Source organism: Panthera tigris, chromosome C2, assembly GCF_018350195.1.
Source record: "Panthera tigris isolate Pti1 chromosome C2, P.tigris_Pti1_mat1.1, whole genome shotgun sequence".
In the NCBI taxonomy this organism is placed as follows: domain Eukaryota; kingdom Metazoa; phylum Chordata; class Mammalia; order Carnivora; family Felidae; genus Panthera; species Panthera tigris.
The window spans coordinates 14,072,740-14,100,129 of record NC_056668.1 but is presented as its reverse complement, the minus strand read 5'-3'; the positions used below and the strand labels follow the sequence as shown (position 1 = coordinate 14,100,129).

At 39.2% G+C, this 27,390-nt stretch overlaps 7 protein-coding genes across 7 annotated transcripts; all 7 read right to left on the bottom strand.

Annotated features, from left to right (window-relative positions):
• Nucleotides 1–1,470: 1,470 nt before the first annotated feature.
• LOC122241880 (keratin-associated protein 6-2-like) lies at nucleotides 1,471–1,716 on the bottom strand. Its single transcript, XM_042998302.1, has one exon. It carries the CDS (start codon nucleotides 1,714–1,716, stop codon nucleotides 1,471–1,473), a length of 246 nt encoding a protein of 81 aa, XP_042854236.1.
• A 3,494-nt stretch (nucleotides 1,717–5,210) lies between these two features.
• On the bottom strand, nucleotides 5,211–5,444 carry LOC122241879 (keratin-associated protein 6-2-like). Its single transcript, XM_042998301.1, has one exon. It carries the CDS (start codon nucleotides 5,442–5,444, stop codon nucleotides 5,211–5,213), a length of 234 nt encoding a protein of 77 aa, XP_042854235.1.
• Nucleotides 5,445–9,115: 3,671 nt separating this feature from the next.
• LOC122241878 (keratin-associated protein 6-2-like) lies at nucleotides 9,116–9,373 on the bottom strand. The gene has a single exon (XM_042998300.1). The coding sequence runs from the start codon at nucleotides 9,371–9,373 to the stop codon at nucleotides 9,116–9,118; it is 258 nt and encodes an 85-aa protein (XP_042854234.1).
• Nucleotides 9,374–13,232: 3,859 nt separating this feature from the next.
• LOC122241877 (keratin-associated protein 21-1-like) lies at nucleotides 13,233–13,436 on the bottom strand. The gene has a single exon (XM_042998298.1). The coding sequence runs from the start codon at nucleotides 13,434–13,436 to the stop codon at nucleotides 13,233–13,235; it is 204 nt and encodes a 67-aa protein (XP_042854232.1).
• Nucleotides 13,437–16,944: 3,508 nt separating this feature from the next.
• Nucleotides 16,945–17,178, bottom strand: LOC122241876 (keratin-associated protein 6-2-like). Its single transcript, XM_042998297.1, has one exon. The coding sequence runs from the start codon at nucleotides 17,176–17,178 to the stop codon at nucleotides 16,945–16,947; it is 234 nt and encodes a 77-aa protein (XP_042854231.1).
• Nucleotides 17,179–20,829: 3,651 nt separating this feature from the next.
• LOC122241875 (keratin-associated protein 6-2-like) lies at nucleotides 20,830–21,099 on the bottom strand. The gene has a single exon (XM_042998296.1). It carries the CDS (start codon nucleotides 21,097–21,099, stop codon nucleotides 20,830–20,832), a length of 270 nt encoding a protein of 89 aa, XP_042854230.1.
• Nucleotides 21,100–24,942: 3,843 nt separating this feature from the next.
• LOC122241873 (keratin-associated protein 21-1-like) lies at nucleotides 24,943–25,188 on the bottom strand. The gene has a single exon (XM_042998295.1). The coding sequence runs from the start codon at nucleotides 25,186–25,188 to the stop codon at nucleotides 24,943–24,945; it is 246 nt and encodes an 81-aa protein (XP_042854229.1).
• Nucleotides 25,189–27,390: the final 2,202 nt, after the last annotated feature.

Here is a 27,390-nt window from a genome sequence, read left to right as displayed (position 1 = left end):
TTGTGCACTCACCTTTGCCATGCATATGAGTCAGCGATCGGTTTTTCACTGCTGGTGGAATTTGAGTCTGCAATACATTTTCTATTGTAGGATCTAAAGGTGAGAGTTCTGGAATGGCACCTGAGGAAAGGACACTGAAGTCAGACCCCAACAAACGGAAGGTTCTCAAACTCAGAAAGGACTGGGCTTCTCATCCCATTCTTGTATACGCACCAGGGAAGACACTAAAGGACACCATTAAAGCCCTACTCCTTCCTCTTTTCAACTGAAAATTGTGGCACCACTGATCATACCCAACACATAATGAATTCCTCTTTCCCTTTCTCCTTGGTACTGCCCTTTCTAGCCATTCTTTCAACTTGATCAGTTCATTTGACACCAAACATCAAAGTACCACCCCGAACTATCTCTCCAATATTTAATGAACCTTCATTCTCTTCCCCAGGAAGCTGTTTTATTCTCTCCAGCAAATTATGTGTCTAAATTTGTCCTAATTAATTTGTAAAATATTTATTAACACCAACAAAATGTAAACACTCTGAGAGTAGGAAATTCATCTGCAATTTTTCTACTATGTATTCAGTGTGTTGGATAGTTCTCTTTCAAACACATTCAAAAGTATTTGTCAAATTAAGTGATTTAAATCAATTTCTTCAAACTCATTTTATGCCAACAAATATATTAGCAAATTCATCCAATTCGGATGATATGATACCACGCTTTGCTTCTAATGTACCCTTTCCTTGCTTCTTTACACTTCAGCTGAGGCAGCTTCCAATTGCTCATGAATGCCAGACACTCTCTCTTCCATCACATTCATCCTTTAAGTGATCAGGCCACACCCCCTTCCCCTTGGGCTTCTGTCACAACCTCCCAGGAGATGCCATCCCTCCTCATCCTCGTCTTTTCCCTCCACATGCATTCTACCTACAGTGTGATTTCCAGGGCACAGTTCTGGAATACTGTGTGATTTGTGTTGGAGTGTTAGGGATATGACACTTAGGTGGAAAAGACATTATATCAATGCAGGTAAGAGAAGAAATGCTTGTATGATATCCAGAAAGAGACCCGGGTACATGAAATATATTGTCAGCCCAATTTTCAAGACACGCCATAACACCTCAAGAAAGGAGGCTTTCACAAGAAAGAACAGAGACATTTGATAGAAGGAATGAAACATTTTTATTGAGAATAAGGAATTTGCCCAAATGTGGGATGTTCGAAACCTTGCCACAGTCACAACACAGAATCCATATCAAGGGAGTAAAGCCAACACTTCGTGGAAAACTGTTAGATGATACTCCATAGCCTCAAGCCACAAGATGCCATGCTACAAGTGTTACTGGAGGTCAAATCTTCTATGACACATGCAATTTTCCTGATATATAAATCTTGGGGTATAGATCCTTGAATGAGCCTTCTCTTAAGGTGTGTCATTTCAGAAGCAAGTGGGGTTTGGACAGTGATGTTCTAGCAGCAAGAGGAATAACATCTTCTATAGAAAAATGGCCGGTAGCCACAGCAGTTGGAGCCATAGCCATAGCCACAGCCATATCCAGTGCCATAGCCACAGCAGGAGCCATAGCCACAGCCATATCCTGAGCCATAGCCACAGCCATAACGGAGGCCATAACCACAGCCATCATACGGACTACATCCACAGCCATAGCCATATCCACAGCCACAGCCACAGGAGTTGCCGTAGTCGCAACACATCTTGCCAAGAGAAGAGAATTCACGTGGGTTGTGAGAGGATGTGGTGAAGTGCGTGTCTTCTACTTGCTTTGGACCCTTATATACTGTCAGTAATTAGCAGAGCATGTCACTCATCCCCTGACTTACCCAACAAATATGTAAGCAACTGTGCTGTGCCAGTCACTGTCAACAATCAACAATGTCTTGGGCAACGTGAGCTCATTATTTTGGAGACTCCAGTTTTATTAAAGAAGAGCATTTTATTTCATTCTTCCAAAAAACATTTCTCAGTAGAATCATGGACTCTAAGTAAAACCAAAATCCATGTTCACAATCTCCAATCATTTAACAAGAAGGCTGAGGGGTTTTTAGGAAATATTTCTCCTTCTTGATCTCTCCACACTTGTAAAACATCTACCTCTGTCCATAAGGAAAGAAAAATTCATCTGCTTTCTGGAATCATTGCAACATCTTACCAGGCTTCTTGCACCCAGATACCTGCTACAGATATCGACTGGGTCTGTGTGGTAAAAGCTAGGGATGATGCCCATTTCATGACACAGAAAGTCCCTCAACACCATTGAAGTGCCTCATGTAAAATGTCAAAAGTGCTGAGATCGAGAAACCTAGCTTTATAGCCTCACATCTATAAATTAGATTCTCTCTTTACTCGTGTCTATGTCCAAAGATCCCCTCCTTCTCAAATAAACTGAAAGTCCAACCCTTTCATCACCAGATATACGGGCGGGGGGCGGGGGGGGAGGGGATGATGTTGTTTGTTTGTTTGTAATGTTTTTGCTTATCTTCAATGTCCAGGTCACTATGTTCATATCCAGGCAGATTCCAAAATTTAAACCTTTTTTCACTGTAACAACTATGAAATCCTAGTTGGAAACGAGTACAAATTCAGGTATCATTTCTTCTACTCCACACTCAAATTTCAACACCAAGAAATGAGTGTCATCCAGTCCTTTATTGAATGACTTCCACAGGCATTTTAATAAAACTGCTGATTTCCTTTTTGGAGAAGTTTCATTTTTAGATATTTTTCCTTCAGTTGAGAATATTTCTTACTGTTTTTTTTTCTAATATTGCTTATGGGTTATCTGATCACTCCACTATGCTTCATCCCTAACAACAAATTTAAAACATATATATCCCCGTACAAATGTTCTTTACCTTTAATTTTCCTACTTTGCCATCATTATTGAAATTCAAAACCATAAATTCCAATGCACAAGACATGATACTTTTTAAACAGCCACTCTCTGGTCACAATGCCCACAAACTATTGAAAAACACTTCCTATCTTTATTGCCTTATTTCTATACACTTCCATTAAGAGCTCGGGACACTGATGTTTAATGGCAGAAAAAGATCTTTTCTTCTGTGTGTCCTTGGATCATCGGTTAGTTCTAAGCATAGTGCCTGGCACATAATCTCAACTCAATATTTCTGCCAATAACAAACAGACACATTAAAACAAAACCATGTTCAAACGTTGGTATCACTTAGAATCTATAAGAATGTGGATATAGGTCATAATATTCTCAATTCATTCAAGCCGAAAGTCTCAATGTTCATTGCTAAAACAGTCACAAATTTCACCTTTTGAAGATATCTGTTAGTGTTCAAAGTTATTTCTCCAGATATACAAGTTATGTCATATGCTTAATAAATGATAAACTCTTTACTAGAAATAGAAAGTATGAATACGTGCTTAATAAATACTATTCTGCCCTCTTTCAGGTAGTGTTCAATGAAAAGGAACCTAATGAAACCATAAGTTCGATGTTCAACAAACTGTAATGATTGGAATTGACTCTCCCTGTGTATGCAATTTTCTCACCTCTGATTTATCCAGAGCACAGTCAGTCCCAAGAAATGACTTACAGATGTTCCATCTGTGAGAATTGTCCAGCTCTTGAAAGAACATCTCTTTCCTCGTCAGTAAGACACATTATATCCTGGGTGTAGTTTCCCTCCAGGACTGACCTTGAGGGCAGAGCCATCTTCCTTGGAACTGGCCAAGTTGTGGAGTCTCCAGGACCAAGGTTCTCAGACCCAGAATTTGTGCAGTGACCCTTGTCATGGAGACGAGACAGTGAGTCTTTTATTCTGCTGGTTGAAATTGTGTCTGAAAGACAATTTTTGTTGTAGGATCTAAATGTTAGAGGTCTGGAAAGGCACATGAGAGAAACACACTGAAATCAGAATCCAACAAATTAGTACGCATTCAAACTCAGAAAATCAACTGGAACTACTAATCTCATTTTATATCTGCTCCATTAGAGAGCCCATTTAAGGCACTAGCCATTGTTCTTTTGCACTAAAACTCGTGGCACCAATGATCATACCAAAACCTTATGTATTTCTCTTTCTACTTTACATTTACAACTGTCCTTTCTAGTATTTCTGGAAACTGACATCAGTTCATGTGACAGAACATGTCAAAATACATCCTTGAACTAACTCTGTAATACTTCAATCTTTTCAAGGATGCTGTTTTACTCACACCACAGGAATTATCTCTCTAAATTTATCTGAATTAATTCTTCTTTTTTTTTTAACCTACTAGAATGAAACCATCTGACAGCAAGAAATTCACCTATAATTTTTCTACTGTGCCTTCAGAGTGTATGACAGTTCCCTTTCAAAAACATTCAAAACGATTTGGAAATTAATTGACTTAAATCAATTTACTGAAACTCAGTATATGCCAACAAATGTATTTGCACTTCCATCAAAATGCAGATAGTACAATATTACGGGTTTTTTTTGCTTCTCATTTCCTTAGTTTCTTACATCTCAACAGAGGCAGCTCCCATTTTCTCATTAATCCCAAAATTTCTCTCTTCAACCCCATTCATCCTCGAAGCACTCAGGCCATACTTCCTCCCCCTTGAGCTTGTGTCACAACTTCCCAAAGAGGTGTCCTAACTCTTCCTCTTACCCCTCCAGCCTTCAGCTCCATTCTAGATACAGTGTCACCTCAAGGACATAGTTCTTACACAGTGTGATTTATGTTGCGGTGTTATAGATACAAGAAATAGGAGAAGACATTATCTCCGATGCACATAAGAGAAGAAATGTTTATATTATATCTAGGAAGAGACCCAGGTTCATGAAATATATTGTCGCCCAAGTTTCAAAAGATGCCATACACCTCAAAAAGGAGTCATTCATTAGCAAGAACACAGAGATTAGTTAGAAAAAAAATGAAACATTTTTATTGAGAATAAGGGATTTGCCTCACTGTGGGATTTTAGATATGTTGCCACAGTCTCAACAAAGAATCCAGATAAGGGAAGTGAAGACTAACATTTGGAAAATAGTCAGAGGATACCACATAGCCTTCAGCCACAGGAAGCCTTCATACAAATGCTAACAAGAGGTCAAAATTACCGAAAGCATGCAATTCATTGGATATAGAAATCTTGGGGTATATATCAATGAATCAGCCCTCCCTTAAGCCGTGCCACTTCAGAAGCAAATGTGTCTTGGACAGTGATGTTCTAGCAGCAAGAAGAATAACATCTTCTATAGCAAAATGGCCGGTAGCCACAGCAACCAGAGCCATAGCCACAGCCACAGCCATATCTGGTGCCATAGCCACAGTAGGAGCCGTATCCACAGCCATATCCACAGCCATAGCCAGGTCCATAACTATAGCCATAATAGGGCCCATAGCCACAGCCGTAGCCATAGCCACAGCCATAGCCACAGGAGTTGCCGTAGTTGCAACACATCTTGTCAAGAGAAGAGATTTCACGTGGGTTGCAAGAGGATGTGGTGAACTGTGTGTCTTCTACTAGCCTTGGACCTTTATATACTGTCAGTAATTGGCAGAACATACCATTCATCCCCTGACATACCCAACAAATATGTAAGCACTTCTGGTATGCCACTCACTGCCAACAATCAATAAATGTCTTGGGAAATGTGACTTCATTCTGTTGGAGTCTCCAGTTATATTTAAAGTACAACATTTTAATTTGCTCTGCCAAAAAATTCTCTCACTAGAATCATGTACCATATGTAAAACTGGTACCCACCTTCACAACTTGTTGTCATTTAATTTACCTTATATATCATCGTTGAGGGACATTTAGGAAAATTTTGTCCTCTTGATATCTCCTCTTTCCTAAACTATCTACCTGTCCCCATAGGGAAGGAAATAACTCCCATCTCCTTTCTGGAATCATTACAAATTTTTCCTGCCTTCTCACACCAAGATACCTACTGCAGACACCTACTAGCTCCAAGTGTGATAAATGAGGGAAGATGCTAATTCCAGTCATCAGAACAAAGCCCAACAACACTGAAATTTCTGCTGTACAATGCCAATAGTGTTGAGATCTAGAAACCTTGGCTTGTAACCTCACATCTCTATATTCTCTCTTTATTGGTGTCTAATTCCAAATTCTTCCTTTTTTTCTCAACTAAACCCATTATTCAATCATTCCATCGCCAGACATATAGTCAAAAAGAAAACAAGGAAGGAAAGAAGGAAGGAAGGAAGGAAGGAAGGAAGGAAGGAAGGAAGGAAGGAAGGAAGGAATTAGAAAGAATGAAAGAAAGAAAGAGACAAAGAAATAGAGAAAGAAAGAAAGAAAGAAAGAAAGAAAGAAAGAAAGAAAGAAAGAAAGAAGAAAGGAAGGAAGGAAGGAAGAAAGGAAGGTGTCTCTGTTTTTTGTTTGTATGGTTGTTTCTTGGGATGTTTCTGCCCATATTCATTGTCTACTCTTCACATCAATCACCATTTTATGAATATGGCAGAATCCAAAATTTGTATATTTTTTACTGTGATAACTCTAAAATCCAAGCTGCAAGGGAGTACAAACTCAGGAAGACCATTCCTTCTACTCCATGCTAAAATTTCCCATCGAAGAAATGAGTGACATCCAGTCTTTTACTCAATGCTTTCACCTGGGAATTTCATAAAACTGCTGATTTCCTTTCCTGTGATCTTTCCTTTCTAGACATTTTTCCTTCAGTTGACAGTATTTCCTATGACTTTTAGACTACTCTATCTGATCACTCTGCTCTAATTCATCCCTTACCAGAAGTTTAAGGAAAATATACCCACTACAATTGTTCTTTGGCTTAATTTTCTCTACTTTTCTACCATTCTTGAAATTCACAGCTATAAACTCTAATGCACAAAATCCCTAGAATACACACTTTGCTTTTCTAACACCCCCTTTCTTGTCACAATACACCTGAACTATTAGAAAAGTTTTCCAGCTTTCTTGCAGTATTTCTAACCTGAACTTTCCATTCAGGTTTCTGAATACAGATCCATAACGGCAGAAACATAATCTCCTCTTCTGTGCACCCCTGTTTCCAGATGAACTAGAGCCGGGCACATAATTTGAATTCAGTCAATATTTCCCCAGTAAAGAAATGCATTAAAACAAAATCGTGTTGAAATGTTGGTGTGCCATTAGAAGTTATAAGATAATTCAATATATGATCACCATGTTCTCATTCCATTCTACTCTTTCCATCCTGAAAGTCTCAAAAGTTTTTAACTAGTGAGACTCAAATATCACATTTTGAGGATACTTGTCAGTTTATGAACACCTTGTCACATATGTGCAAGTTATCTTATATACCTAAAAAATTTTCGACCCTTTATGGATATGTAAATTGTGATATACACGCCTAACTAATGATGTTCGTCCCTACTTCAGAAAGCCTTCAAAGACAAGGAACATAATGGAACAATGAGTCGATTTTTAACAAACTGTAATTATTGGAATTCCTTCCCCTGTCTGTAGGATTTACCCACCCTTGACTAACCCAGAGCACAGGCAGTCCTCAGAACAGACTTAGAATGTTCCATATTGAAAACTTCAAACCCTTGACAGAAGCTCTGTTTCTTCCACAGCAGGACACTTAATATCCCGGGCATAGCCTCATGCCAGGTCTGACCTTGATGGCACGATTATCTTCCTTAGAATTGGCCATGTTGTGGATGGAGTCTTTTAGCTCCAGTGTCCTCAGACTCAGACTTTCTTCACTGACTTTGTCACGGAGATGAGACAGTGAGTCATATTTTCTGCTCGCAGAAATTGAGTCTGAAGAGACTTTTTTCGGATGTATGTTCTAACTGTTAGAGTTCTGGAAGGCACATGAGGAAAAGACACTTTGGTAAGAACCCAACACAATAGTAAGCTCGCAACTCCCAAACTATCCCTTGCTTTTTTCCACTACAAATTGTGGCACCACCAATCATACCCCAACCTTCATGAATTTCTCTTTCCCCTTTATACTTCCAACTGTTCTCTCTAGTATTTTGTTCAAATGGCATCAGTGCATTTGACACAAAATGTCAAAATACCTCCTTGAACTATCTCCTCAATCCTTCAGCCTGCAATCTCTTCCCCAGTAAGATGTTTTATTGCCTCCATAGGGATGATCTCTCCAAATTAACTTCAACTAATTCCTACTTATTTTTAAATATCGCCATTAGAATGTCAACACTCTGAGAGCAAGAAAGTACTCCAAATTTTCCTCCTGTATCTTCAGAGTGTAGGATAGTTCCCTTTCAAAAACATTCTAAACTATTTGTGAGTTAAGTGACTCACAAATCAATTTCCTCACTCTCAATATATGCCAACAAATACATTCGGACTTCCATTAAATTACAGATGATACAATACCACATCTTTCTTCTAAATTTTCCTTTCCTTAGTTCATTAGACACCTGAGTCCATTTCTAATTTCTCATTAATGTGGAAACTCCCGCTTCCATTCCATTCATCCTTGAAGTACTCAGGCCACACCTCTTCTCCCTGAAGCATGTGTCACAACCTCCTAAAGAGGTAACATCCCTCCTTGTCTTTCCTCTCCACCTCCATTCTACATAGAGTGTGATTTCCAGATGAAAGTTCTGAAATATCTGTGATTTGTGTTGAGGTGTGAGGGCCTGGGCATGAGGGGTGCAAGGCACAGGTAGAAAAGGCATTTTCTCTGATGCACATAAGAGAAGAAACTTTGCATTATATGAAGGAAGAGCCCTCATGTTCATGAAACATATTGTCACCTAGATTTTCAAGAGGAGTCATAATACTCCAGAAAAAGGAGTAATTCACAAGCAAGAACACAGAGATATATTAGAAGCAAAGAATCATTTTTATTGAGAATAAGGAATTTGCCCAACTGTGGGGTGTTAGGCTAGTTGCCACAGTCAGATGACAGAATCCAGAGTAGGGGAATAAAGACCAACATTTATAAAAGAGTCAGACGAAACCACACAGCCTTGAGGCACAAGATCCCATTCTAGAAATGTTGCTTGGAGGTGTGAGCCTCTGTGAAGCATGCAATTTCGTGGATATAGAAAATGTGAGGTATGAATCCTTGATTCAGCCCTCTCATTAGATGTGTCTTATTTAGAGGACAATGGGGTGATGTTCTAACAGCAAGAAGAATAACATCTTCTATAGCAAAATGGCCGGTAACCATAGCAGCCGGAGCCATAGCCACAACCACAGCCATATCTGGGGCCATAGCCACAGCAGGAGCCATATCCACAACCAGAGCCACAGCCATACCGGGAGCCATATCCACATCCATAGCCAGGTCCATAACTCCAGCTGTAATAGGGGCCATAGCCACAGCCGTAGCCATAGCCACAGCCATAGCCACAGGAGTTGCCGTAGTTGCAACACATCTTGTCAAGAGAAGAGATTTCACGTGGGTTGCGAGAGGATGTGGTGAACTGTGTGTCTTCTACTAGCCTTGGACCTTTATATACTGTCAGTAATTGGCAGAACATACCATTCATCCCCTGACATACCCAACAAATATGTAAGCATTTCTGGTATGCCACTCACTGTCAACAATCAATAAATGTCTTGGGAAATGTGACTTCATTCTGTTGGAGTCTCCAGTTATATTTAAAGAACAGCATTTTAATTTGCTGTGCCAAAGAATTCTCTCACTAGAATCATGGGCCATACATAAAACTGGTACCCACCTTCACAACTACTGTCATTTAATTTACCTTACATATCATCGTTGAGGGACATTTAGGAAAATTTTGTCCTATTGATCTCTCCTCTTTCCTAGGCTATCTACCTGTCCCCATAGGGAAGGAAATAACTCTCATCCTCTTTCTGGAATCATTGCAAATTTTTGCCTGCCTTCTCACACCCAGATACCTACTGCAGATACCTACTAGTTCCATGTGTGATAAACGAGGGAAGATGCTAATTCAGGCATCAGAACAAAGCCCAACAACACTGGAACTTCTGCTGTACAGTGCCAATAGTGTTGAGATCTAGAAACCTTGGTTTGAATGTCACATCTATATATTCTCACTTTATTGGTGTCTAATTGCAAATACTTCCTTTTTTTCTCAACTAAACCCTTTATCCAATCATTCCATTACCAGACATGAAGTCAAAAAGGAAGGAAGGAAGGAAGGAAGGAAGGAAGGAAGGAAGGAAGCAAGGAAGGAAGGAAGGAAGGAAGGAAGGGAGGAAGGAAGGAAGGGAGGAAGGAAGGAAGGAAGGAAGGTGTCTCTGTTTTTTGTTTGTATGGTTGTTTCTTGGGATGTTTTTGCTTATCTTGGTTGTCTAGGCTTTACACCAATCACCATTGTATTAATCTGGCAGAATCGAAAATTTGCATTACTTTTTACTATGACAACTAAAAAATCCAAGCTGGAAGGGAGTACAAACTCAGGAAGATCACTCTTTCTACTCCTCACTAAAATTTCCCATTAAAGAAATGTAGGACTTCCTTTCTTTTCCTGAATGATTTCAACTGGGATTTCATAAACCTGCTGATTTCCTTTCTTGTGATGTTTCTTAGTAGACATTTTTCCTTCAGTTGACAGTATTTCCTACGACTTTTGGACTGGGGTATGTGATCCCTCTGCTGTGATTCATCTCTTACAAGGATTTTAAGGAAAATACCCACTACAATTGTTCTGTAGCTTAATTTTCGCTACTTTTCTACCATTCTTGAAATTCACAACTATAAGCTCTAATGCACAAAATCCCTAGACACACTCTTTGCTTTTCTAACACCCCCTTTCTTGTCACAATACTCCTGACCTATTGAAAAAGTTTTCTAGCTCTATTGCATTATTTCTAGTACCTTTCCATTCAGGTTTCTGAATACAGAGGCATAATGGCAGAAAAAAAAGTCTCTTATTCTGTGCACCCTTCTTTCCAGAGAAAGTACAGCCTCGCACATAATTTGAATTCCGTCAGTATTTGTCCAATTAAAAAATGCATTAGAACAAAGCCGTGTTCAAATGTTGGTGTGCCATTTAGAAGTTATAAAATAATTCAATATATTATTGCAATATTCTCATTCCATTCAACCTGAAAATCTCCAATATTCTTGGACCAAGAGAGTCTCAAATTTCACACTTTAAAGATAGTTGTCTGGGGGTTTCCGGGTGGCTCAGTTGGTTAAGAGTCCAACCTCAACTCATCTGATGATCTTACGGTTTGTAAGTTCGAGCCCCATGTAGGGCTCTATGCTGACAGCCTGGAGACTGAAGCCTGATTCACAATTTGTGTCTCCGTCTCACTCTGCCCCTCCCACGCTGACACTGTCTCTCAAAAAGTAAATAAATAAATGAAAAATTTTCTAATTAATTAATTAATTAACTAATATAGTTGTCTGTTTCTGAAAGCATTGTTCCATATGTTCTTCTATGCCTATAAATAACCTGACCTTTACCAGATATGTAAATTATGATATACGTGCCTAATTGATGATATTCTTCCCTCCTTCAGAAGGCTTCAAAGACAAGGAACATGATGGAACAATGAATAGATTTTCAACAAACTGTAATTATTAGAATTCTTTTCCCTGTTTGTACGATGTACCCATCCTAGACTAACTCAGAGCACACTCAGTCATCACATCAGATTTAGACTATCCCATGTGTGATAATTCCATCCCTTGAGAGAAGGCTTAATTCTTCGTCAGCAGGACACTCAATATACGGGGCATAGCCTCCATCCAGGGCTGACCTCGATGGCAAGGCCATCCTCCATGGAATCTGACAGGGTTTAGAGTCTCCTGGCTCTAGGATCCTCACACTCAGACTTTGTGCACTCACCTTTGCCATGCATATGAGTCAGCGATCGGTTTTTCACTGCTAGTGGAATTTGAGTCTGCAATACATTTTCTATTGTAGGATCTAAAGGTGAGAGTTCTGGAATGGCACCTGAGGAAAGGACACTGAAGTCAGACCCCAACAAACGGAAGGTTCTCAAACTCAGAAAGGACTGGGCTTCTCATCCCATTCTTGTATACGCACCAGGGAAGACACTAAAGGACACCATTAAAGCCCTACTCCTTCCTCTTTTCAACTGAAAATTGTGGCACCACTGATCATACCCAACACATAATGAATTCCTCTTCCCCTTTCTACTTAGTACTGCCCTTTCTGGCCATTCTTTCCACTTGATCAGTTCGTTTGACACCAAACATCAAAGTACCACCCCGAACTATCTCTCCAATATTTAATGAACCTTCATTCTCTTCCCCAGGAAGCTGTTTTATTCTTTCCAAGCAAATTATGTGTCTAAATTTGTCATAATTAATTTGTAAAATATTTATTAAAAGCAACAAAATATATACACTCTGAGGGTAGGAAATTTTTCTACTGTGTATTCAGTGTGTAGGATGGTTCTCTTTCAAACACATTTAAGAGTATTTGTCAATTAAGTGACTTAAATCAATTTCTTCAAACTCATTTTATGCCAACAAATATATTAGCAAATCCATCCAATTCAGATGATATGATACCACGCTATGCTTCTAACGTACCCTTTCCTTGCTTCTTTGCACTTCAGCTGAGGCAGCTTCCAATTGCTCATGAATACCAGACACTCTCTCTTCCATCACATTCATCCTTTAAGTGATCAGGCCACACCCCCTTCCCCTTGGGCTTCTGTCACAACCTCCCAGGAGATGCCATCCCTCCTCATCCTCGTCTTTTCCCTCCACATGCATTCTACCTACAGTGTGATTTCCAGGGCACAGTTCTGGAATACTGTGTGATTTGTGTTGGAGTGTTAGGGATATGAGACTTAGGTGGAGAAGACATTATATTGATGCATGTAAGAGAAGAAATGCTTGTATGATATCCAGAAAGAGACCCGGGTACATGAAATATATTGTCAGCCCAGTTTTCAAGACAGGCCATAACACCTCAAGAAAGGAGGCTTTCACAAGAAAGAACAGAGACATTTGATAGAAGGAATGAAACATTTTTATTGAGAATAAGGGATTTGCCCAAATGTGGGATGTTCAAAACCTTGCCACAGTCACAACACAGAATCCATATTAAGGGAGTAAAGCCAACACTTCGTGGAAAACTGTTAGATGATGCTTCATAGCCTCAATTTGCAAGCTGCCATCTTACAAATGTTACTGGAGGTCAAATCTTCTATGACACATGCAATGTTCCCGATATATAAATCTTGGGGTATAGATCCTTGAATGAGCCTTCTCTTAAGGTGTGTCATTTCAGAAGCAAGTGGGGTTTGAACAGTGATGTTCTAGTAGCAAGAGGAATAACATCTTCTATAGAAAAATGGCCGGTAGCCACAGAAGTTGGAGCCATAGCCATAGCCACAGCCATATCCAGTGCCATAGCCACAGCCATAACGGAGGCCATAACCACAGCCATAATACGGACTACATCCACAGCCATAGCCATATCCACAGCCATAGCCACAGGAGTTGCCGTAGTTGCAACACATCTTGCCAAGACAAGAGAATTCACGTGGGTTGTGAGAGGATGTGGTGAAGTGCGTGTCTTCTACTTGCTTTGGACCCTTATATACTGTCAGTAATTAGCAGAGCATGTCACTCATCCCCTGACTTACCCAACAAATATGTAAGCAACTGTGCTGTGCCAGTCACTGTCAACAATCAACAATGTCTTGGGCAACGTGAGCTCATTATTTTGGAGACTCCAGTTTTATTAAAGAAGAGCATTTTATTTCATTCTTCCAAAAAACATTTCTCAGTAGAATCATGGACTCTAAGTAAAACCAAAATCCATGTTCACAATCTCCAATCATTTAACAAGAAGGCTGAGGGGTTTTTAGGAAATATTTCTCCTTCTTGATCTCTACACACTCATAAAACATCTACCTCTGTCCATAAGGAAAGAAAAATTCATCTCCTTTCTGGAATCATTGCAACATCTTACCAGGCTTCTTGCACCCAGATACCTGCTACAGATATCGACTGGGTCTGTGTGGTAAAAGCTAGGGATGATGCCCATTTCATGACACAGAAAGTCCCTCAACACCATTGAAGTGCCTCATGTAAAATGTCAAAAGTGCTGAGATCGAGAAACCTAGCTTTATAGCCTCACATCTATAAATTAGATTCTCTCTTTACTCGTGTCTATGTCCAAAGATCCCCTCCTTCTCAAATAAACTGAAAGTCCAACCCTTTCATCACTAGATATACGGGCGGGGGGGGGGGGGGGAGGGGATGATGTTGTTTGTTTGTTTGTGATGTTTTTGCTTATCTTCAATGTCCAGGTCACTATGTTCATATCCAGGCAGATTCCAAAATTTAAACCTTTTTTCACTGTAACAACTATGAAATCCTAGTTGGAAACGAGTACAAATTCAGGTATCATTTTTTCTACTCCACACTCAAATTTCAACACCAAGAAATGAGAGTCATCCAGTCCTTTATTGAATGACTTCCACAGGCATTTTAATAAAACTGCTGATTTCCTTTTCAGAGAAGTTTCATTTTTAGATATTTTTCCTTCGGTTGAGAATATTTCTTACTGTTTTTTTTTTCTAATATTGCTCATGGGTTATCTGATCACTCCACTATGCTTCATTCCTAACAACAAATTTAAAACATATATATCCCCTTACAAATGTTCTTTACCTTTAATTTTCCTACTTTGCCATCATTATTGAAATTCAAAACCATAAATTCCAATGCATGAGTTCCCTGGAATAGGCATGATACTTTTTAAACAGCCACTCTCTGGTCACAATGCCCACAAACTATTGAAAAACACTTCCTATCTTTATTGCCTTATTTCTATACACTTCCATTAAGAGCTCGGGACACTGATGTTTAATGGCAGAAAAAGATCTTTTCTTCTGTGTGTCCTTGAATCATCGGTTAGCTCTAAGCATAGTGCCTGGCACATAATCTCAACTCAATATTTCTGCCAATAACAAACAGACACATTAAAACAAAACCATGTTCAAACGTTGGTATCACTTAGAATCTATAAGAATGTGGATATAGGTCATAATGTTCTCAATTCATTCAAGCCGAAAGTCCCAAATGTTCATTGCTAAAACAGTCACAAATTTCACCTTTTGAAGATATCTGTTAGTGTTCAAAGTTATTTCTCCAGATATACAAGTTATGTCATATGCTTAATAAATGATAAACTCTTTACTAGAAATAGAAAGTATGAGATACGTGCCTAATAAATACTATTCTGCCCTGTTATAGGTAGTGTTCAATGAAAAGGAACCTAATGAAACCATAAGTTCTATGTTCAACAAACTGTAATGATTGGAATTGACTTTCCCTGTGTATACAATTTTCTCACCTCTGATTTATCCAGAGCACAGTCAGTCCCAAGAAATGACTTACAGATGTTCCATCTGTGAGAAATGTCCAGCTCTTGAAAGAACATCTCTTTCCTCATCAGTAAGACACATTATATCCTGGGTGTAGTTTCCCTCCAGGACTGACCTTGAGGGCAGAGCCATCTTCCTTGGAACTGGCCAAGTTGTGGAGTCTCCAGGACCAAGGTTCTCAGACCCAGAATTTGTGCAGTGACCCTTGTCATGGAGACGAGACAGTGAGTCTTTTATTCTGCTGGTTGAAATTGTGTCTGAAAGACAATTTTTGTTGTAGGATCTAAATGTTAGAGGTCTGGAAAGGCACATGAGAGAAACACACTGAAATCAGAATCCAACAAATTAGTACGCATTCAAACTCAGAAAATCAACTGGAACTACTAATCTCATTTTATATCTGCTCCATTAGAGAGCCCATTTAAGGCACTAGCCATTGTTCTTTTGCACTAAAACTCGTGGCACCAATGATCATACCAAAACCTTATGTATTTCTCTTTCTACTTTACATTTACAACTGTCCTTTCTAGTATTTCTGGAAACTGACATCAGTTCATGAGACAGAACATGTCAAAATACATCCTTGAACTAACTCTGCAATATTTCAATCTTCTCAAGGATGCTGTTTTATTCACACGACAGGAATTATCTCTCTAAATTTATCTGAATTAATTCTTCTTTTTTTTTTAACCTACTAGAATGAAACCATCTGACAGCAAGAAATTCACCTATAATTTTTCTACTGTGCCTTCAGAGTGTATGACAGTTCCCTTTCAAAAACATTCAAAACGATTTGGAAATTAATTGACTTAAATCAATTTACTGAAACTCAGTATATGCCAACAAATGTATTTGCACTTCCATCAAAATGCAGATAATACAATATCACGTTTTTCTTTTGCTTCTCATTTCCTTAGTTTCTTACATCTCAACAGAGGCAGCTCCCAATTTCTCATTAATCCCAAAATTTCTCTCTTCAACCCCATTTATCCTCGAAGCACTCAGGCCATACTTCCTCCCCCTTGAGCTTGTGTCACAACTTCCGAAAGTGGTGTCCTAACTCTTCCTCTTACCCCTCCAGCCTTCAGCTCCATTTTAGATACGGTGTCACCTCAAGGACATAGTTCTTACACAGTGTGATTTATGTTGAGGTGTTATGGATACAAGAAATAGGAGAAGACATTATCTCCGATGCACATAAGAGAAGAAATGTTTATATTATATCTAGGAAGAGACCCAGGTTCATGAAATATATTGTTGCCCAAGTTTCAAAAGATGCCATACACCTCAAAAAGGAGTCATTCATTAGCAAGAACACAGAGATTAGTTAGAAAAAAAATGAAACATTTTTATTGAGAATAAGGGATTTGCCTCACTGTGGGATTTTAGATATGTTGCCACAGTCTCAACAAAGAACCCAGAATAGAAGTGAAGACTAACATTTGGAAAATAGCCAGAGGATACCACATAGCCTTCAGCCACAGGAAGCCTTCATACAAATGCTAACAAGAGGTCAAAATTACCGAAAGCATGCAATTCATTGGATATAGAAATCTTGGGGTATATATCAATGAATCAGCCCTCCCTTAAGCCGTGCCACTTCAGAAGCAAATGTGTCTTGGACAGTGATGTTCTAGCAGCAAGAAGAATAACATCTTCTATAGCAAAATGGCCGGTAGCCACAGCAACCAGAGCCATAGCCACAGCCACAGCCATATCTGGTGCCATAGCCACAGTAGGAGCCGTATCCACAGCCATATCCACAGCCATAGCCAGGTCCATAACTATAGCCATAATAGGGCCCATAGCCACAGCCGTAGCCATAGCCACAGCCATAGCCACAAGAGTTGCCGTAGTTGCAACACATCTTGTCAAGAGAAGAGATTTCACGTGGGTTGCAAGAGGATGTGGTGAACTGTGTGTCTTCTACTAGCCTTGGACCTTTATAAACTGTCAGTAATTGGCAGAACATACCATTCAACCCTGACATACCCAACAAATATGTAAGCACTTCTGGTATGCCACTCACTGTCAACAATCAATAAATGTCTTGGGAAATGTGACTTCATTCTGTTGGAGTCTCCAGTTATATTTAAAGTACAACATTTTAATTTGCTCTGCCAAAGAATTCTCTCACTAGAATCATGTGCCATATATAAAACTGGTACCCACCTTCACAACTTGTTGTCATTTAATTTACCTTATATATCATCGTTGAGGGACATTTAGGAAAATTTTGTCCTCTTGATATCTCCTCTTTCCTAAACTATCTACCTGTCCCCATAGGGAAGGAAATAACTCCCATCTCCTTTCTGGAATCATTGCAAATTTTTACCTGCCTGCTCACACCCAGATACCTACTAGCTCCATGTGTGATAAAGGAGGGAAGATGCTAATTCCAGTCATCAGAACAAAGCCCAACAACACTGAAACTTCTGCTGCAAAATGCCAATAGTGTTGAGATCTAGAAACCTTGGTTTGTAACCTCACATCTCTATATTCTCTCTTTATTGGTGTCTAATTCCAAATTATTCCTTTTTTTCTCAACTAAACCCATTATTCAATCATTCCATAGCCGGACATAAAGTCAAAAAGAAAACAAGGAAGGAAAGAAGGAAGGAAGGAAGCAAGCAAGGAAGGAAGGAAGGAAGGAAGGAATTAGAAAGAATGAAAGAAAGAAAGAGACAAAGAAATAGAGAAAGAAAGAAAGAAAGAAAGAAAGAAAGAAAGAAAGAAAGAAAGAAAGAAAGAAAGAAGAAAGGAAGGAAGGAAGAAAGGAAGGTGTCTCTGTTTTTTGTTTGTATGGTTGTTTCTTGGGATGTTTCTGCTCATATTCGTTGTCTACTCTTTACATCAATCACCATTTTATGAATCTGGCAGAATCCAAAATTTGTATATTTTTTACTGTGATAACTCTAAAATCCAAGCTGCAAGGGAGTACAAACTCAGGAAGATCATTCCTTCTACTCCATGTTAAAATTTCCCATCGAAGAAATGAGTGACATCCAGTCTTTTACTCAATGCTTTCACCTGGGAATTTCATAAAACTGCTGATTTCCTTTCCTGTGATCTTTCCTTTCTAGACATTTTTCCTTCAGTTGACAGTATTTCCTATGACTTTTAGACTACTCTATCTGATCACTCTGCTCTAATTCATCCCTTACCAGAAGTTTAAGGAAAATATACCCACTACAATTGTTCTTTGGCTTAATTTTCTCTACTTTTCTACCATTCTTGAAATTCACAGCTATAAACTCTAAAACACAAAATCCCTAGAATACACACTTTGCTTTTCTAACACCCCCTTTCTTGTCACAATACACCTGAACTATTGGAAAAGTTTTCCAGCTTTCTTGCAGTATTTCTAACCTGAACTTTCCATTCAGGTTTCTGAATACAGATCCATAATGGCAGAAACATAATCTCCTCTTCTGTGCACCCCTCTTTCCAGATGAAGTAGAGCCTGGCACATAATTTGAATTCAGTCAATATTTCCCCAGTAAAGAAATGCATTAAAACAAAATCGTGTTCAAATGTTGGTGTGCCATTAGAAGCTATAAGATAATTCAATATATGATCACCATGTTCTCATTCCATTCTACTCTTTCCATCCTGAAAGTCTCAAAAGTTTTTAACTAGTGAAACTCAAATATCACATTTTGAGGATACTTGTCAGTTTATGAACACCTTGTCACAGATGTGCAAGTTATCTTATATACCTAAAAAATTTTCGACCCTTTATGGATATGTAAATTGTGATATACATGCCTATCTGATGATGTTCTTCCCTCCTTCAGAAAGCCTTCAAAGACAAGGAAAATAATGGAAAAATGAGTCGATTTTTAACAAACTAATTATTGGAATTCCTTCCCCTGTCTGTAGGATTTACCCACCCTTGACTAACCCAGAGCACAGGCAGTCCTCAGAACAGACTTAGAATGTTCCATATTGAAAACTTCAAACCCTTGACAGAAGCTCTGTTTCTTCCACAGCAGGACACTTAATATCCTGGGCATAGCCTCATGCCAGGTCTGACCTTGATGGCACGATTATCTTCCTTAGAATTGGCCATGTTGTGGATGGAGTCTTTTAGCTCCAGTGTCCTCAGACTCAGACTTTCTTCAGTGACTTTTGTCACGGAGATGAGACAGTGAGTCATTTTTTCTGCTGGCAGAAATTGAGTCTGAAGAGACTTTTTTCGGATGTACGTTCTAACTGTTAGAGTTCTGGAAGGCACATGAGGAAAAGACACTTTGGTAAGAACCCAACACAATAGTAAGCTCGCAACTCCCAAACTATCCCTTGCTTTTTTCCACTACAAATTGTGGCACCACCAATCATACCCCAACCTTCATGAATTTCTCTTTCCCCTTTATACTTACAACTGTTCTCTCTAGTATTTTGTTCAAATGGCATCAGTGCATTTGACACAAAATGTCAAAATACCTCCTTGAACTATCTCCTCAATCCTTCAGCCTGAAATCTCTTCCCCAGTAAGATGTTTTATTGCCTCTATAGGGATGATCTCTCCAAATTAACTTCAACTAATTCCTACTTATTTTTAAATATCACCATTAGACTGTCAACACTCTGAGAGCAAGAAAGTGCTCCAAATTTTCCTCCTGTATCTTCAGAGTGTAGGATAGTTCCCTTTCAAAAACATTCTAAACTATTTGTGAGTTAAGTGACTCACAAATCAATTTCCTCACTCTCAATATATGCCAACAAATACATCCGGACTTCCATTAAATTACAGATGATACAATACCACATCTTTCTTCTAAACTTTCCTTTCCTTAGTTCATTAGACACCTGAGTCCATTTCTAATTTCTCATTAATGTGGAAACTCCCACTTCCATTCCATTCATCCTTGAAGTACTCAGGCCACACCTCTTCTCCCTGAAGCATGTGTCACAACCTCCTAAAGAGGTAACATCCCTCCTTGTCTTTCCTCTCCACCTCCATTCTACATAGAGTGTGATTTCCAGATGAAAATTCTGAAATATCTGTGATTTGTGTTGAGGTGTGAGGGCCTGGGCATGAGGGGTGCAAGGCACAGGTAGAAAAGGCATTTTCTCTGATGCACATAAAAGAAACTTTTGCATTATATGAAGGAAGAGCCCTCATGTTCATGAAACATATTGTCACCTAGATTTTCAAGAGGAGTCATAATACTCCAGAAAAAGGAGTAATTCACAAGCAAGAACACAGAGATATATTAGAAGCAAAGAATCATTTTTATTGAGAATAAGGAATTTGCCCAACTGTGGGGTGTTAGGCTAGTTGCCACAGTCAGATGACAGAATCCAGAGTAGGGGAATAAAGACCAACATTTATAAAAGAGTCAGACGAAACCACACAGCCTTGAGGCACAAGATCCCATTCTAGAAATGTTGCTTGGAGGTGTGAGCCTCTGTGAAGCATGCAATTTCGTGGATATAGAAAATGTGAGGTATGAATCCTTGATTCAGCCCTCTCATTAGATGTGTCTTATTTAGAGGACAATGGGGTGATGTTCTAACAGCAAGAAGAATAACATCTTCTATAGCAAAATGGCCGGTAACCATAGCAGCCGGAGCCATAGCCACAACCACAGCCATATCTGGGGCCGTAGCCACAGCAGGAGCCATATCCACAGCCGTATCCACAACCAGAGCCACAGCCATACCAGGAGCCATATCCACATCCATAGCCAGGTCCATAACTCCAGCTGTAATAGGGGCCATAGCCACAGCCGTAGCCATAGCCACAGCCATAGCCACAGGAGTTGCCGTAGTTGCAACACATCTTGTCAAGAGAAGAGATTTCACGTGGGTTGCGAGAGGATGTGGTGAACTGTGTGTCTTCTACTAGCCTTGGACCTTTATATACTGTCAGTAATTGGCAGAACATACCATTCATCCCCTGACATACCCAACAAATATGTAAGCATTTCTGGTATGCCACTCACTGTCAACAATCAATAAATGTCTTGGGAAATGTGACTTCATTCTGTTGGAGTCTCCAGTTATATTTAAAGAACAGCATTTTAATTTGCTGTGCCAAAGAATTCTCTCACTAGAATCATGGGCCATACGTAAAACTGGTACCCACCTTCACAACTACTGTCATTTAATTTACCTTACATATCATCGTTGAGGGACATTTAGGAAAATTTTGTCCTCTTGATCTCTCCTCTTTCCTAAGCTATCTACCTGTCCCCATAGGGAAGGAAATAACTCCCATCTCCTTTCTGGAATCATTGCAAATTTTTGCCTGCCTGCTCACACCCAGATACCTACTGCAGATACCTACTAGCTCCATGTATGATAAACGAGGGAAGATGCTAATTCCAGCCAACAGAACAAAGCCCAACAACACTGGAACTTCTGCTGTACAATGCCAATAGTGTTGAGATCTAGAAACCTTGGTTTGAATGTCACATCTATATATTCTCACTTTATTGGTGTCTAATTGCAAATACTTCCTTTTTTTCTCAACTAAACCCTTTATCCAATCATTCCATTACCAGACATGAAGTCAAAAAGAAAGGAAGGAAGGAAGGAAGGAAGGAAGGAAGGAAGGAAGGAAGGAAGGAAGGAAGGAAGGAAGGAAGGTGTCTCTGTTTTTTGTTTGTATGGTTGTTTCTTGGGATGTTTTTACTTATCTTGGTTGTCTAGGCTTTACACCAATCACCATTGTATTAATCTGGCAGAATCGAAAATTTGCATTACTTTTTACTATGACAACTAAAAAATCCAAGCTGGAAGGGAGTACAAACTCAGGAATATCACTCCTTCTACTCCTCACTAAAATTTCCCATCAAATAAATGTAGGACATCCTTTCTTTTCCTGAATGATTTCAACTGGGAATTTCATAAACCTGCTGATTTCCTTTCCTGTGATCTTTCCTTAGTAGACATTTTTCCTTCAGTTGACAGTATTTCCTACTACTTTTAGACTGGGGTATGTGATCCCTCTGCTGTGATTCATCCCTTACAAGGAGTTTAAGGAAAATATGCCCACTACAATTGTTCTGTAGCTTAATTTTCGCTACTTTTCTACCATTCTTGAAATTCACAACTATAAGCTCTAATGCACAAAATCCCTAGATACACTCTTTGCTTTTCTAACACCCCCTTTCTTGTCACAATACTCCTGACCTATTGAAAAAGTTTTCTAGCTCTATTGCATTATTTCTAGTACCTTTCCATTCAGGTTTCTGAATACAGATGCATAATGGCAGAAAAAAAAAGTCTTTTATTCTGTGCACCCCTCTTTCCAGATGAAGTACAGCCTCGCACATAATTCGAATTCTCTCAATATTTCTCCAATTAAAAAATGCATTAAGACAAAAATGTGTTCAAATGTTGGTGTGCCATTTAGAAGTTATAAAATAATTCAATATATTATTGCAATATTCTCATTCCATTCAACCTGAAAATCTCCAATATTCTTGGACCAAGAGAGTCTCAAATTTCACACTTTAAAGATAGTTGTCTGGGGGTTCCCGGGTGGCTCAGTTGGTTAAGACTCCAACCTCAGCTCATCTGATGATCTTACGGTTTGTAAGTTCGAGCCCCATGTAGGGCTCTATGCTGACAGCCTGGAGACTGAAGCCTGATTCACAATTTGTGTCTCCGTCTCACTCTGCCCCTCCCACGCTGACACTGTCTCTCAAAAAGTAAATAAATAAATGAAAAATTTTCTAATTAATTAATTAATTAATTAATTAACTAATATAGTTGTCTGTTTCTGAAAGCATTGTTCCATATGTTCTTCTATGCCTATAAATAACCTGACCTTTACCAGATATGTAAATTATGATATACGTGCCTAATTGATGATATTCTTCCCTCCTTGAGAAGCCTTCAAAGACAAGGAACATAATGGAACAATGAATAGATTTTCAACAAACTGTATTAATTAGAATTCTTTTCCCTGTTTGTACGATGTACCCATCCTAGACTAACTCAGAGCACACTCAGTCATCACATCAGATTTAGACTATCCCATGTGTGATAATTCCATCCCTTGAGAGAAGGCTTAATTCTTCATCAGCAGGACACTCAATATACGGGGCAGGGCCTCCACCCAGGGCTGACCTCGATGGCAAGGCCATCCTCCTTGGACTCTGACAGGGCTTAGAGTCTCCTGGCTCTAGGATCCTCACACTCAGAATTGTGCACTCACCTTTGCCATGCATATGAGTCAGCGATCGGTTTTTCACTGCTGGTGGAATTTGAGTCTGCAATACATTTTCTATTGTAGGATCTAAAGGTGAGAGTTCTGGAATGGCACCTGAGGAAAGGACACTGAAGTCAGACCCCAACAAACGGAAGGTTCTCAAACTCAGAAAGGACTGGGCTTCTCATCCCATTCTTGTATACGCACCAGGGAAGACACTAAAGGACACCATTAAAGCCCTACTCCTTCCTCTTTTCAACTGAAAATTGTGGCACCACTGATCATACCCAACACATAATGAATTCCTCTTCCCCTTTCTACTTAGTACTGCCCTTTCTGGCCATTCTTTCCACTTGATCAGTTTGTTTGACACCAAACATCAAAGTACCACCCCGAACTATCTCTCCAATATTTAATGAACCTTCATTCTCTTCCCCAGGAAGCTGTTTTATTCTTTCCAAGCAAATTATGTGTCCAAATTTGTCATAATTAATTTGTAAAATATTTATTAAAAGCAACAAAATATATACACTCTGAGGGTAGGAAATTCATCTACAATTTTTCTACTGTGTATTCGGTGTGTAGGATGGTTCTCTTTCAAACACATTCAAAAGTATTTGTCAATTAAGTGACTTAAGTCAATTTCTTCAAACTCATTTTATGCCAACATATATATTAGCAAATCCATCCAATTCAGATGATATGATACCACGCTTTGCTTCTAACGTACCCTTTCCTTGCTTCTTTACACTTCAGCTGAGGGAGCTTTCAATTTCTCATGAATGCCAGACACTCTCTCTTCCATCACATTCATCCTTTAAGTGATCAGGCCACACCCCCTTCCCCTTGGGCTTCTGTCACAACCTCCCAGGAGATGCCATCCCTCCTCATCCTCGTCTTTTCCCTCCACATGCATTCTACCTACAGTGTGATTTCCAGGGCACAGTTCTGGAATACTGTGTGATTTGTGTTGGAGTGTTAGGGATATGAGACTTAGGTGGAGAAGACATTATATCGATGCATGTAAGAGAAGAAATGCTTGTATGATATCCAGAAAGAGACCCGGGTACATGAAATATATTGTCAGCCAAATTTTCAAGACAGGCCATAACACCTCAAGATATGAGCCTTTCTCAAAAGAGACTAGAGACATTTGATAGAAGGAATGAAACATTTTTATTGAGAATAAGGGATTTGCCCAAATGTGGGATGTTCAGATCCTTGCCACAGTCACAACACAGAATCCATATTAAGGGAGTAAGACCAACACTTTTTGCAAAACTGTTAGATGATACTCCATAGCCTCAAGCCACAAGATGCCATGCTACAAGTGTTACTGGAGGTCAAATCTTCTATGACACATGCAATTTTCCTGATATATAAATCTTGGGGTATAGATCCTTGAAAGAGCCTTCTCTTAAGGTGTGTCATTTCAGAAGCAAGTGGGGTTTGGACAGTGATGTTCTAGCAGCAAGAGGAATAACATCTTCTATAGAAAAATGGCTGGTAGCCACAGCAGTTAGAGCCATAGCCATAGCCACAACCATATCCAGTGCCATAGCCACAGCAGGAGCCATAGCCACAGCCATATCCTGAGCCATAGCCACAGCCATAACGGAGGCCATAACCACAGCCATCATACGGACTACATCCACAGCCATAGCCATATCCACAGCCATAGCCACAGGAGTTGCCGTAGTTACAACACATCTTGCCAAGAGAAGAGAATTCACGTGGGTTGCGAGAGGATGTGGTGAAGTGCGTGTCTTCTACTTGCTTTGGACCCTTATATACTGTCAGTAATTAGCAGAGCATGTCACTCATCCCCTGACTTACCCAACAAATATGTAAGCAACTGTGCTGTGCCAGTCACTGTCAACAATCAATAATGTCTTGGGTAACGTGAGCTCATTATTAAGGAGACTCCAGGTTTATTAAAAACAGCATTTTATTTCATTCTGCCATAAAACATTTCTTGGTAGAATCATGTGCTCTAAGTAAAAGTAAAATCCATGTTCACAATCTCCGATCATTTAACAAGAAGGCTGAGGGATTTTTAGGAAATATATCTCCTTCTTGATCTCTCCACACTTGTAAAACATCTACCTCTGTCCATAAGGAAAGAAAAATTCATCTCCTTTCTGGAATCATTGCAACATTTTACCAGGCTTCTTGCACCCACATACCTGCTGCAGATACCTACTGGCTCTGTGTGGTAAAACCTAGGATGATGCCCATTTCAGGACACAGAATAGCCCTCAACATCATTGAAATTCCTCATGTCAAATGGCAAAAGTGCTGAGATCGAGAAACCTAGCTTTGTAGCCTTACATCTATAAATTAGATTCTCTCTTTACTAGTGTCTATATCCAAATATTCCCTTTCTTCTCAACTAAACTGAAGTCCAACCTTTTATTCACCAGACATACGGGGGGGGGGGGGGATGTTGTTTGTCTGTTTGTTTGTTTGTGATGTTTTTGCTTATCTTCATTGTCTAGGTTACTATGTTCAGATTCAGGCAGAATCCAAAATTTAAACTACTTTTCACTGTAACAACTATGAAATCCTAGTTGGAAATGAGTACAAATCGGGTATCATTTCTTCTACTCCACACTCAAATTTCAACATCAAGAAATGAGTGTCATTCAGTACTTTATTGAATGACTTCCACGGAGATTTCAATAAAACTGCTGATTTCCTTTTCGGAGAAGTTTCATTATTAGATATGTTTCCTCCGGTGGAGAATATTTCCTACTGTTTTTTTTTTTCTAATATTGCTCATGGGTTATCTGATCATTCCACTATGTTTCATCCCTAACAACAAACATAACACATATATATCCCCTTACAAATGTTCTTTACCTTTAATTTTCCTACTTTGCCATCATTATTGAAATTCAAAACCATAAATTCCAATGCATGAGTTCCCTGGAATAGGCATGATACTTTTTAAACAGCCACTCTCTGGTCACAATGCCCACAAACTATTGAAAAACACTTCCTATCTTTATTGCCTTATTTCTATACACTTCCATTAAGAGCTCGGGACACTGATGTTTAATGGCAGAAAAAGATCTTTTCTTCTGTGTGTCCTTGAATCATCGGTTAGTTCTAAGCATAGTGCCTGGCACATAATCTCAACTCAATATTTCTGCCAATAACAAACAGACATATTAAAAAAAACCATGTTCAAATGTTGGTATCACTTAGAATCTATAAGAATGTGGATATAGGTCATAATGTTCTCAATTCATTCAAGCCGAAAGTTCCAAATGTTCATTGTTAAACAGTCACAAATTTCAACTTTTGAAGATATCTGTTAGTTTTCAAAGTTATTTCTCCAGATATACAAGTTATCTCACATGCCTAATAAATGATAAACCCTTTACTAGAAATAGAAAGTATGAGATACGTGCCTAATAAATACTATTCTGCCTTCTTTCCGGTAGTGTTCAATGAAAATGAACCTCCTGAAACCGTAAGTTCTATGTTCAACAAACTGTAGTGATTGGAATTGACTCTCCCTGTGTATGCAATTTTCTCACCTCTGATTTATCCAGAACACAGTCAGTCCCCAGAAATGACTTACAGATGTCCCATCTGTGAGAATTGTCCAGCTCTTGAAAGAACATCTCTTTCCTCGTCAGTAAGACACATTATATCCTGGGTGTAGTTTCCCTCCAGGACTGACCCTGATGGCAGAGCCATCTTCCTTGGAATTGGCCATGTCGTGGAGTCTCCAGGAGCAAGTGTTCTCAGACCCAGATTTTGTGCAGTGACCCTTGTCATGGAGATGAGACATTGAGTCTTTTATTCTGCTGGTTGAAATTGTGTCTGAAAGACATTTTTTGTTGTAGGACCTAAATGTTAGAGGTCTACAACAAAGTAGTACAACAAAGTAGTACTCCCTCA